At 42.8% G+C, this 12,481-nt stretch overlaps 1 protein-coding gene across 12 annotated transcripts in view; it reads left to right on the forward strand.

Annotated features, from left to right (window-relative positions):
- Nucleotides 1–12,481, forward strand: part of myo18ab (myosin XVIIIA b) — a 250,293-nt gene that overhangs the window by 76,558 nt on the left and 161,254 nt on the right. For 4 of the 12 annotated variants that reach the window (XM_078224872.1, XM_078224895.1, XM_078224880.1 and 1 more), the window contains exon 1: nt 5,309–5,421. The exons of 4 other annotated variants lie outside the window; for them this stretch is intronic. Coding sequence is in view for 3 of the 8 variants with exons in the window: in XM_078224893.1 (XP_078081019.1) it covers nt 5,401–5,421 (21 nt within the window). In the remaining 5 variants the exon portion in view is untranslated. Of the gene's footprint in view, nt 1–5,282; nt 5,422–12,481 lie in introns of those variants that run through there. 4 more of the 12 variants (XM_078224877.1, XM_078224893.1, XM_078224882.1 and 1 more) reach the window with 4 other exon arrangements.

The following is a 12,481-nucleotide window of genomic DNA, read 5'->3' on the forward strand; positions in this document are numbered from 1 at the left end:
CCTAATTCCCTATATTTTGCTTGTAGGGTGTCATCCTTTTTTTTTTAAACCTAGGCTGTTGGTACCAACATGTACCACAGCCACTGGCTGTTCAGCCTCCCCCTTCCGAATACCCTGCAGCCTCTCTGAGAAACCCTTGATCTTGGCACCAGGGAGACAACAAAACATCCTGGAGTCTCTCTTGCGGCTGCAGAAGCACCTGTCTGTTCACCGTACTATTGAAGCCACTATCACTATAGTCTTGCCAAACCTCTTCCTCCACCCTTGTGCAGCAGAATCACCCATGGTACCATGGACTTGGCTTCCATTACAATCTCTGGAGACCCCCCACCCCCGCCTTCCGCAGTGTTTAAAACAGTACATTTGTTCGAGAGGAGAATGGCCACAGGGGCCTCTCGCCTTCCTCTACTCTGCCTGGTGGTTGCCTGTCCCCTTTCTGCCTGTTCAATCTTTACCTGCAATGTTGTCACCTTGCTGTCCACGACAATCTCCGCATCGCAGATGTTCCCCCAGTTGAAAGCACCTGCCTCTCCAGCTCCGAAATGCGGTTAGCCAGTAACTGCAGTTGGACTTCCTGCACACCTTGTCATCAGTGGAAACTGTTCACCTCAAAAACATTCATCAACCATTACCCTTTACTTCCTGTCACTGAGCTACTTTTATATCCAACCTGCCATCTTTCCCTGTATCCCATGAGATTTCACTTTACTGACCAGTCTGCCATGTGGATTTTGTTAAATGCCTTACTGAAATCCATGTAGACTGTATCCACTGCACTGCCCACATCAATCCTCCTTGTTACTTCCTCAAAAAAGTCTATTATGTTAGCAAGACACAATCTTCCCCTAACAGAATCATGCTGACTATCCCTGATCAATCCCTGTCTTTCTAAGTGACTGTTTATCCCATCTCTCAGAATTGTTTCCAATAATTTGCGATCACTGAAGTCAGACTGACCAGCCTATGGTTTTCTGGCCTATCCATGGCACCCTTTTTAAATAATGGTACAACATTCGCAGAACTCCAATCCTCTGGTACCCCACCTGTATCTAGTGAGGATGGAAAATGATCCTCAGGCCATCTGCTATTTTCTCCCTGGCTTCCTTCAACAGACTGGGATACAATCCATATGGCCCTGATAATTTATCATCCTTCAAGGATGCTAGGTCCCTCCAGAACTTCCTCTCCCACTCTGTTTATTGTATCTGATATTTCATGCTCCTCCTCTTTAACTAGAACGTCTGCATCATCCCTCTCCTTAGAAGAGAGAGAGAGAATACATATTGAGAACCCTGCCCATATCTTCTAAATGAACGCACAAGTTACTATGCACATCTCTGGGCCCTACCCTTTCCTTAGTTATTCTCTTGCTCTTAATGTATTGACGAACTATCTTAAGATTTTCTTTGGCTTTACCTGGCAGTATTTATTTCTTATTCTCTTTGTTTTCCTAATTTCCATTTTTATTTCGTCCTTGCATTTTCTATACTCCTTTGAGTTTTCTACTCTTAAGTCTTTTGTGACTGTTGTAAGCTTTCTTTTTCTGCTGTATGTTGGCCTGTGAGATTCTGGATATAAAACTTAAGACTTGATTATCTGTAAAGACTGCATTCCAATCATTATTCTGTAAATTGAGTTTGTGTCTCTGTATGCCCTGTTTGTGAGCAGATCTCCACTCCACCTGACGAAGGGGCAGCGCTCCGAAAGCTAGTGGCTAGTGTGTGGGGTGGGGGGGGGGGCTCTAGGTTTGGTAGTGTGGGCATGTTTACACTGTGTTGTAGAATTTCACCTTTGAATGCCTCCCACTGATTTGACAGTTTCTTTTAATAGCTGCATCTAGTCCACTCTTGCCAGCTCACCCCTCAGCATTGCAAAACATGTCCTTCCCCAGTTTAGAACTTTTACTCCTGTTCTATCTTTATCCTTTTCCATAATGTTGCTAAATCTAACTACACTATGGTCACTATCACCAAAATGGTCCTCCACTGCTTCATCTACTTGCCCAGTTTCATTTCCTAAGAGTAAATGTAGAATTATGCTCTTCTCATTCCAGGGTCTATAGTAAAGTCCTAGCAATGTGGTTGCATCCTTTTCATTTCTGATTTCAACCTATATGGCCTCATTTGATGCTTCATTTACTATATCATCCCTCCTTACAGCTGTAATTGTTTCATTACATTACGTCCAAATTAGACAGGAACTGGGGAATGTGGATTGGGAGCAGCTATTTGAGGGCAAGTTCACGTCTGGCATGTGGGAGGCTTTTAAAGGTCAGTTGAATGAAGTGCAGGAGAGGCATGACCCTGCAAAATTGAAGGATCGAAATGGCACAATTCGGGAACCATGGATGACGAGGGAAATTGTGAGCTTAGTCAAAAGGAAGCATATGATGGGTCTAGGCATCTAAAAACTGGCGAAGCTCTTGAGGAGTATAGTGAAAATAGGAAGGAACTTAATGCAAAATTAGGAGGTCTAAAAGGGGCCATGAAATGTCTTTAGCAAACCAGGCCAAGGAGAATTCCAAGGCTTTTTATGCATATATTTAGGAGCAAGAGGGTAGCAAGAGGAAGAGTAGGCCCGTTCAAGGACAATGGAGGGAAGTTATGCTTGGGGCCACAGGAAGTGGATGAGATCCTTAATGAGTACTTTGTATCGGTATTCACCAAGGAGAAGGACATGATGGATGTTGAGGTCAGGGATAAGTGTGTGAACGCTCCAGAGAATGTCAATATATCAAAGGATGAAGTGTTGGGTATCCTAAATTGATCAAGATAGACCAGTCCTCGGGGCCGGATGGGATCTATCCCAGGCTACTGCGGGAGGCAAGGGGAGAAATAGCTGGGGCCCTAAACAGATATCTTCACATCCTTTTTGACCATTGGCTATTCTCCAGTCCTCTGGAACCTCGCCTATGTTGTTCCCCTGTTTAAGAAAGGAAGCAGGAATAATCCAGGAAATTATAGGTTAGTGAGCCTGATGTCAGTGGTGGGGAAGCTTTTGGAAAAGATACTGAGGGGTAGGATATATGCACATTTGGAAGAAAATGGACTAGTTCGTGACGGGCAGCATGGTTTTGTACGGGGAAGTTCATGACTCACCAACTTGATTGAGTTTTTTGAAGAGGCAACAAAGATAATTGATGAGGGAACGGCTGTGGATGTAGTTTATCTGGAATTCAGTAAGGCGTTTGATAAGGTCCCACATGGCAGACTGGTACAAGAACTAAAATCACATGGGATTCTGAGTGGGCTGGCTAGATGGATACAGAGCTGGTTTTTCAGAATGGAGATCTGTATCTAGTGGTGTTCCGCAGGGATCAGTGCTGGGACCTCCGTTGTTTGTAGTATATATAAATGATCTGGAGGAAAATGTGGGTGGTCTGATTAGTATATTTGCGGATGACACGAAGATTGGTGGAGTTGCTAATAGTGCAACTATTGTCAGAGGATTCAACAGGATATAGATGGATTGGAGACTTGGGCACAGAAATGGCAGATGAAGTTTAATCCAGACAAATGTGAGGTGATCCATTTGGGAGGATCAAATTTTGATGTGAATATACTGTAAATGGCAAAATCCTTAGGAACATTAGCATCCAGAGGGATCTAGGCCCACAGTTCCCTAAAAATGGCAATACAGGTGGCCAAGTGCCAAGGTGATTAAGAAGGCATATGGCATGCTTGCCTTCATCAGCCAGGGCATTGAACACAAGAGTTGGGAAATCATATTACAGCTTTATAAAACCTTGGTTCGGCTGCATTTGGAGTATTGCGTGTGCTGTTTTGGCCACCACACTATCAGAAGGACATGGAAGCTCTGGAGAGAGTGCAAAGAAGGTTCAGCAGGATGTTGCCTGGTCTCGAGGGTGTTGACTATGAGGAGAGGTTGAATAGACTAGAATTGTTTTCACTGGAAAAACGAAGGCTGAGGGGAGACCTGATAGAGGTCTACAGAATTATGAGGGGTATAGACAGGGTGGATAGTTAAAGGCTTTTTCCCAGGGTGGAAGTGTCAATTACAAGGGGGCATAGGTTTAGTGTGAGGAGGAAAGTTTAAGGGAGATGTATAAGGGGACGTTTTTCATGCAGAGAGTAGGCGGGTGCTGGGAATGTGCTGCCAGGGGAGGTGGTGGAAGCTGGCACATTAGCAACATTTAAGAGTAAAGGCAGAAGGTTTTTTTTTAGTTTAGTTAGGGCATCATGATCGGCACAGGCTTGGAGGGCTGAAGGACCTGTTCCTGTGCTGTACTTGTTGTTGTTTAACTGATAATGCTACACCCCCACCATGTGGGACTGAGAGCAATCCTGAAATTACTGCTTTAGAGGTTCTGTTTTTCAAACTTTCTTAGCTCCTTGAAGTCTGCTTTCAGGACCTCATCCCCTTTCATACCCAAATCATTTGCAGCCTTCAGCTTGCTAAACTTCAGGTTTTCCCTCGGTGATACTAAAGATGAGATAACTAAATGAGTTGTTCGGGTCTAACTGGTGAATCTTGCGTGCATCTCCCTGTGCGTCAGTCTTTGTTCAGTAGTAACACTCCGCGCTAAGCCGGAAGTTTGTGGGTTCAAGCTCTACTCCAAAACTTTAGCAAATAATTTGGATTGGCACTGTAGTATGGAGGTATCAACTTTGAGGCTATTAAGGGACAAGCCAACAAATGTAGAACTAACTTCCCCATAGAAGCCAAATAATGCATTATGTGGTAGAATGTGCCTGCCATTCTAAAGTCACGTATTAGTCAGCTTACACTGAGCTATTAGGATTTTTAGTAATTGCAACTGACGGTGCATTTTAATTCCATTGAATTACATTTGATTTCAAGCTTTTAAAAAAAATATTGACAGTATTAACTACAATTTTAATTTTTTTTGTGTTGCAAAGTATGAAAGGTGGTGGCAAGCCTTGAAGGGTTAAACAGCTATATCTGTAACAAACATATGTTACAAATTAGTTCTGAACAGGAAAAGGAGGGGGGTTTGTTTTTCCTCTGAATGGAAATATCGTCAATGATTACCAAAGTGTCATTTCCGCCAAAAGGGGATATAAACGCACCAGAATTGTGATGCATGGACAATTAAATGACACAATTCTTTGGTGTTGCAATGTTTTATACACACTGCTGTTTTTTAATAACTTCACAAGGGAAGAATAAAAGTCAAATGAAGTTACAGTGAAGCACCAACTGTTGGATCTGAGCATATACATTCTTTTGTTATTTTTAGAAGGCCTGCAACTACCCAGCTGTCTCATTGCAGTGTCAGTGAAATGACACTTTGACAACCTATCACATTTCTCCTTTACTCTGAACGGAAGCTTGCATCAGTGGCTGGGGTACTTCTTCAAAACTGCTCTGTTGGGAGTGTTTGTAGTTGGCGGCTCGAGTTTTATTTTTTAAAGTTAGATGACGAAAGGTAGAAACAAGGTATTTGAAATGTTTAATTTTATTTTTTGTTTCTTGTGTCGTTAGATAGTGTAACAGATTAATATGAATCTTTCTTATCTATAAGTTAGAGTGTTGCCCTGTTTAGGCCAGAGTTGGTGCCTGTGCCTATTTTTAGTGGGAACAGAAAGTGGTGCAGGCATGTCTGGTTCTATTGCTGAATCATTTGTTTAAAATGATTTGTGAGTTGGCCTTCAATTTAACATTCTTCTATTTTTTAATATTGTCATACGCAAATTGCTTCTACATTTAAGAGTTACTTGGACCAAAACAAAGAACAAATGCATATATGCAATTTCAGAGCTGTGTATATATAATCTTAAATTTATCCGATGAAGGAAAAAACTTGTACATGTTTTTTCTTGTGTGCCCTAATTGACTATTCGAATTGGGAATGTTTACAAATGTTCTCAAGTCTTTGATGCTGTTTTTTGACCCCCTAATTGTTGGACAGTGCATTTAAAAAAAAATCATTCTTGATGGGTGTGTAACAGGCTAGGCCAGCATTTATTGTCCATCCTTAATTGCTTTTGAAAAGGCAATGGTGAGCCACCGTCTTGAATCGCCACAGTCCATGTGTGTTGGTACACCCACACTATTAGGAAGGGAGATCCAGAATTTTGACACAGTGACAATGAAGAAATGACGTGATACATTTCCAAGCTAGGATGGTCAATGGCTTGGAAGGGAATATCCAGTGGTAGTGTTCCCAGATGTCTACTGCCCTTGTACTTCTCGATGGTTGTGGTCATGTGTTTGGAAGATGCTCTTTAAGAAGGTTTGATGAATTCCATCTTGCAGATGGTACACACAGCTGCTACTGCATTGGTGGTGGAGGGGGTGAATGCTTGTGGATGGTATGGCAATCAAGTGGGCTGTTTTCTCCTGGATTGTGTCAAGTTTTTTGAGTGTTGTATTTGCACCTGTACAGATAAGTGGAGAGTATTCCACAACACTTCTGACTTGTGCCTTGTAGGTGGTTGACAGGCTTTAGGGAGTCAGGTGGTGAGTTAGTCACTGCAGGATTCCTAGCCTCTGACCTGCTCTTGTAGTCACTGTATTTATATGGCCAGTCCAGTTCATTTTATGGTCAATGGGTAACTTCCAGGATGTTGATTGTGGGGGATTCGGTGATGGTAATGCCAATGAGTGTCAAGGGACAATGGCTAGATTCTCTCTCATTGGAGATGGTCATTGTCTGGCACTTGTGTGACATGAATTGCCATACTGCATTTGGACATGGACTGTTTCGGTATCTGGAAGTCCCGAATGATGCTGAACATTGTGCACTAATCAGCGAGAATCCCAGTTCTGACCATTTATGATCGAATGAAGATCATTCATGAAGCAGCAGAACATGGTTGGGCTTTGGATATTAATGTGAGGAACTCCTGCAGAGTTAGATGATTGACCTCCAACAATCACAACCACCTTCCTTTGTGCTAGGTATAAAGCCAGCCAGCAGAAAGTTTCCCCTGATTCCCATTGACTTCAGATTTGCCAGGGTTCCTTGATGCCACACTCGGGCAAATGCTACCTTGGTGACGAGTGTAAATTCACTCCTCAACTCTTGAATTCAGCTCTTTTGTTGTTTGAGCCAAGGTTGTAATGAGGTCCGGAACTGAGTGGCCCTGATGGGACCCAAACTGAGCGTCAGAGAGCTGGTTATTCCTAAACAATTGCTGCTTGATAGCATTGTTGATGACCCCTTCCATTACTTTACTGATCGAGAGTAGGCTTATGGTGCTGTAATTGACTGGGTTAGATTTTTGTCCTGTTTTTTGTGTTCGGGACATACCTGGGCATTTCCACAATACTAGATGGATGCCAGTATTGTAACTATACTGGAACAGCTTGGCAAGTTCTGAAGCACGAGTCTTCAGTACTATTGTCGGAATGTTATCAGGGTCCATAGCCTTTGCAGTATCCAGTGCCTTCAGTTGTTTCTTGATATCACATGGAGTGAATCAAATTAGCCAAAATCTGGCATCTGTGATGCTGGGGACCTCCAGAGGAGGCTGAGATGGATCATCCACTCAGCACTTCTGGCTGAAGCTTGTTGCAAATGCTTCAACCTTATCTTTTGCATTGATATGCAGTGCTCCCCCATCACTGGGGATGTGGATATATTTGTGGGCCTTGTTTCTCCAGTGAGTTGTTTAATTGCCACCACCATTCACGCATGTGGCAGGATTGAGATCGGATTTGTTTGTTGTGGACTTATTTAGCTCTGTCTTTTGCTTACTGCTTATGCTGTTTGGTAGACATTTAGTCCTGTGTTGTAGATTCTCTAGGTCGACACTTCATATGCTTGACGCTTCTCCTGGCATGCCTTCCTGCACTCAACTAGGCTTGATCCCCCAGTTTGTTGGAATGGTGGAGTGGGGGACATGTCATACCATGAGGTTACAGATTACACAGTGGCTCTTGGTTGCCCAGTCTTGAGTTATTTGATCTGTTCAAAATCTATCCCATTTAGCATGGTAGTAGTGTCACACAACACGATGGAGGTATTGGGAGTGGTAAGGTAGCACAGTGGTTAGCACTGCTGCTTCACAGCTCCAGGGACCTGGGTTCGATTCCCGGCTTGGGTCAATGTCTGTGTGGAGTTTGCACATTCTCCTCGTGTCTGCGTGGGTTTCCTCCGGGTGCTCCAGTTTCCTCCCACAGTCCAAAGATGTGCGGGTTAGGTTGATTGGCCATGTTAAAATTACCCCTTAGTGTCCTGAGATGTGTAGGTTAGAGGGATTAGTGGGTAAATGTGTAGGGATATGGGGGTAGGGCCTGGGTGGGATTGTGGTCGGTGCAGACTCGATGGGCCGAATGGCCTCTTTCTGCACTGTAGGGTTTCTATGATTTCTATGATTCTATGAGCACAGTGGTTAGCACTGCTGCTTCACAGTGCCAGGGACCTGGGTTCAATTCCTGGCTTGGGTCACTGTCTGTGTGGAGTTTGCACGTTCTTCCTGTGTCTATGTGGGTTTCCTCCGGGTGCTCCGGTTTCCTCCCACATTCTGAAAGACGTGCTGGTTAGGTGCATTGACCCGAACAAGCGCCGGACTGTAGCACTAGGGGAATTTCATAGTAACTTGATTGCAATGTTAATGTAAGCCTTACTTGTGACTAATAAAATAAACTTTAACTCAATGTGAAGATGTGACTTCATCTCCACAAGGACTATGTGGTGGTCATTCCTACCAATACTGTCATGAATAGATGCATCTGTAAAAGGCAGGTAGGTAAGGATGTTTTTCTGTCTTGTTGGTTCACTCACCACCTGCTGCAGACCCAGTCTAGTTATTTCCTGTTGGACTTGGCCAGCTCCAACTGCAATGGTGCTACCGAACCACTTTTTGTGATGGACAGAGAAGTCCCCACCCAGAGTGCATTCTGCACCCTTGCAACCCTCCGTGCTTCCTCCAAGTGATGTTCAACTTGGAGGAATATTGATTTATCAGCTGAAGGAGCATGGTATGTAGTAATCTACAGGAGGTTTCCTTGCCCATGTTTGACCTGATGGCATGAGACTTTATGGCATCCAGGGTTGGTGTTGCAGTCTCCCAGGGCAACTCTTTCCTGACTGTATGCCAATGTTCAGTGCCACCTCTGTTAGGCCTCTTCTGCTATTGGAGATGATTGCGTCTGGAATATTATCTGTATGGTATGATTCCATGAGCATGACTATGTCAGGCTGTTGTTTGACTAGTCTGTGTGACACAAAGAACAAAGAAAATTACAGCACAGGAACAGGCCCTTCGGCCCTCCAAGTCTGCATCGACCATCCTGCCTGATAGAACTAAAACCCCTGACTCTTCTGGGGACCATATCCCAAGACGCCCCTTAAAAGTCACTATCGTATCTGCTTCCACGACCATCCCCAGCAGCGAGTTCCAGACACCAACCACCCTCTGTGTAAAAAAAAAAAACTTGCCTCGAACATCTCCTTTATACCTTGCCCCTCGCACCTTAAACCTGTGCCCCCTGTTAATTAACTCTTACACCCAAGGTAAAAGCTTCTGACTATCCATTCTGTCCACGCCCCTCATAATCTTGAAGACTTCTATCAGGTCACCTCTCAACTTTTGTTGTTCCAGTGAGAACAAACCAAGTTTCTCCAACCTCTCCTCATAGCTAATGCCCTCCATATCGGTAAATCTTTTCTGTACCCTCTCCAAAATCTGCACATCCTTCTGGTAGTGTGGTGACCAGAATAGAACACTATATTCCAAGTGCGGCCTAACTAAGGTTCTATAAAGCTGCAGCATGACTTGCCAGTTTTTAAACTCAATGCCCTGGCTGATGAAGGCAAGCATGCCTTCTTGACTACCTTCTCCACCTGTGTTGCCACTTTCAGTGACCTGTGTACCTGTACACCCAGATCCCTCTGCCTATCAATACCCTTAAGTGTTCTGCCATTTACTGTATATTTTCCATCTGTATTAGACCTTCCAAATGTATTACCTCACATTTATCCAGATTAAACTCCATATGCCACCTTTCTGCCAAGTCTCCAACCAATCTATATCTTGCTGTATCCTCTGATGGTCCTCGTCGCAATCCGCAATTCTACCAACCTTTGTGTCGTCCGCAAACTTACTAATCAAACCAGTTACATTTTATTACAAGCAGCAAAGGTCCCAGCACTGATCCCTGAGGAACGCCACTAGTCACAGCCCTCCATTCAGAAATGCACCCTTCCACTGCTACCCTCTGTCTTCTATGGCCTAGCTAGTTCTGTATCCATCTTGCCAGCTCGCCTCTGATCCCGTGCGACTTCCTATGAGATAAGTCCCAATTTTAATATGATGTCTGATTTAGTTTTAATACAATAGGAAAGTTTGATTTGAACCCATGTTTTGACTTTTTTCGACACTATTGCCATTTTATTCTTGCCATATCTTTTTTGTAAGAATGTGTTGTCACCTGTGCTATGGTGGTGCCTTCATTATAGTATGAATATTTCATGTGAAATACTGCTTGGTTTTAAAATTTAGAAGTTTAGCATAACTGCTGTGAGATTAAGCTATTTTTAAAATGACTGAGCTTTTTTTAAAAAAAAATTATTATTTAGCCAGAACAAACAATATCTCCGAGTATAGGAAGTTTGATCAACTTTATAGCGTAGAGTTCTTTGCCTGGCCTCAGCTTCTCTTCCACTGAAAACACTCTCTTCACCTCCGGACTCAGCAATTCAATGCTCTTCTGGCTGGCCACCCGTCATCCACTCTCCACAAATTTTAATAAATTCAAAGCTCTTTCCCATTTTCTATGCTGCACAGTTGTACTCTTCCATCAGCCATGTCCTGGTGAACCTGCATTGGGTTTTGAATTTCTCAACACCTCCAATTTAGTGGTCTTGTTTTCCCATTTTAAAGCCTTTTCATGGCTTTATCACCTCCAGTCTCTGTAATCTACTCCAGCTCTACAAATTTCCCAAAAGCCTTTTGTTCATACTTTCTCCTCCTCCTCACCATTGACTGTGCCTTCAGCAGTACAGGTCCCATACTCTAGAATTTCCTTCTGAAATTTCAGGTTGAAAAGGGCCTCCTCCATTATAAGGCCCCCCTTCAAAATCTACTTCTGTGACCAGACATTTTAAAATCTCTGTTAATAATTTAATCTTAGTATCCAATTGAGTTCTGCGACAGGTAACTCACTTCCTCATTTCTCTAAGCCTGTCCACCATATCCAAGGCACAAGTCAGGATTGTGATGGAATACTCTCCACTTGCCTGGATGAGTATAGCTTTGACAACACTCAAGAAGCTTGACATCATCCAAGACAAAGCAGGATGGTTGGTACATCATCCGCCATCTGAAGTTTCCACTTCCTCCTGATGCAGAGTGGCAGTAGGTGTGCCATCCTCAGATGCATTACAGCAACTCGCCAAGGTTCCTTCAGCAGCACTTTGCAAACCTGGTGCCTCTACCACCTGGAAAGGCAAGGGCAACAGATACTTGTGAACCCTCCAAACTGCACATCATCCTGACTTGGAAATATATCATGGTTTCTTCACTGTCGCTAGGTCAAAATCCTGGGACTCCTCCCTAACAGCATTGTGGGTGTACCTACATCAGATGGACTGCAGTGGTTCCAGAAGGTGGCTCACCATCACCGTCTTGAGGGCAATCAGTGATTGGCAATAAATGCTTTCCTAGCCAGTGACCCTCATATCCTGTGAAAGCGTATTAAAAGGTTGACTCATTATGACTCTATAAAGCACCTTGCTATTGTTTTCCACATGAAAGATGTTGTTTAAATGTAGGTTCCTACTTTTGTATTTTCATTGTGTGTTTAACTTAGAGACACTTAGCGAGGGAAAAATCTGAACAGTCAATTTCTTGAGATGATGAATTGAAGAATTAGAAATTTCAGTTTAAAGGAACGATCAAATTAAAGAGCAAACACCTGTTGCTCTTTATTGTAATGTGAGGAAGTAAAAGTAGAGAAATTAAATCAGAAAGAAGAACAAAATCAAATGCATTTTGTACAGGGGCAAAGGGAAGAAATTGTTTAAAACAGAATAGAGATAACTATATAGGTAGTGAATTATCATTCTGTGGTTTAAAAATATAAATGATTTAGTTTTTTTAATTGGGATTGTGAACAAGCAAATGACTGATCCATTTTTGTATTCCCATCAATTGAATCATCTTCCTTTTGATGAACTAGATTTTTTTTTTGACAAAGGAGCTTTAGGAAGTATATCAATTACACAATCCACAAAAAAGAGGGAATTCTGCATTGCCCTGGGCATTCTATGCTTCAACAACATTTATTACCTATAAAAGAGAAACAGACTTGTATGAAAGTTAAAGAGGAACTCCGCTGCGAGCCAAAGTAATTGAAATTACAGTTCAAAAAAGAAATGTTGGCCCAAAGTTTCCAATCAGCATTGGAGCAGTTGCGTTCTGTATGGTTATATTTAAAAAGATCTGATTTCCAATCCAATCCACAATTTAGAAGAACTCACTCCTTTATAGGAATTCAGTAGAAAACTAGAGGCCTGTGAAGAATATTAACACACAAGGCCACCTTTTTT

Source organism: Mustelus asterias, chromosome 12 (genome assembly GCF_964213995.1).
Source record: "Mustelus asterias chromosome 12, sMusAst1.hap1.1, whole genome shotgun sequence".
Taxonomy (NCBI): Eukaryota; Metazoa; Chordata; class Chondrichthyes; order Carcharhiniformes; family Triakidae; genus Mustelus; species Mustelus asterias.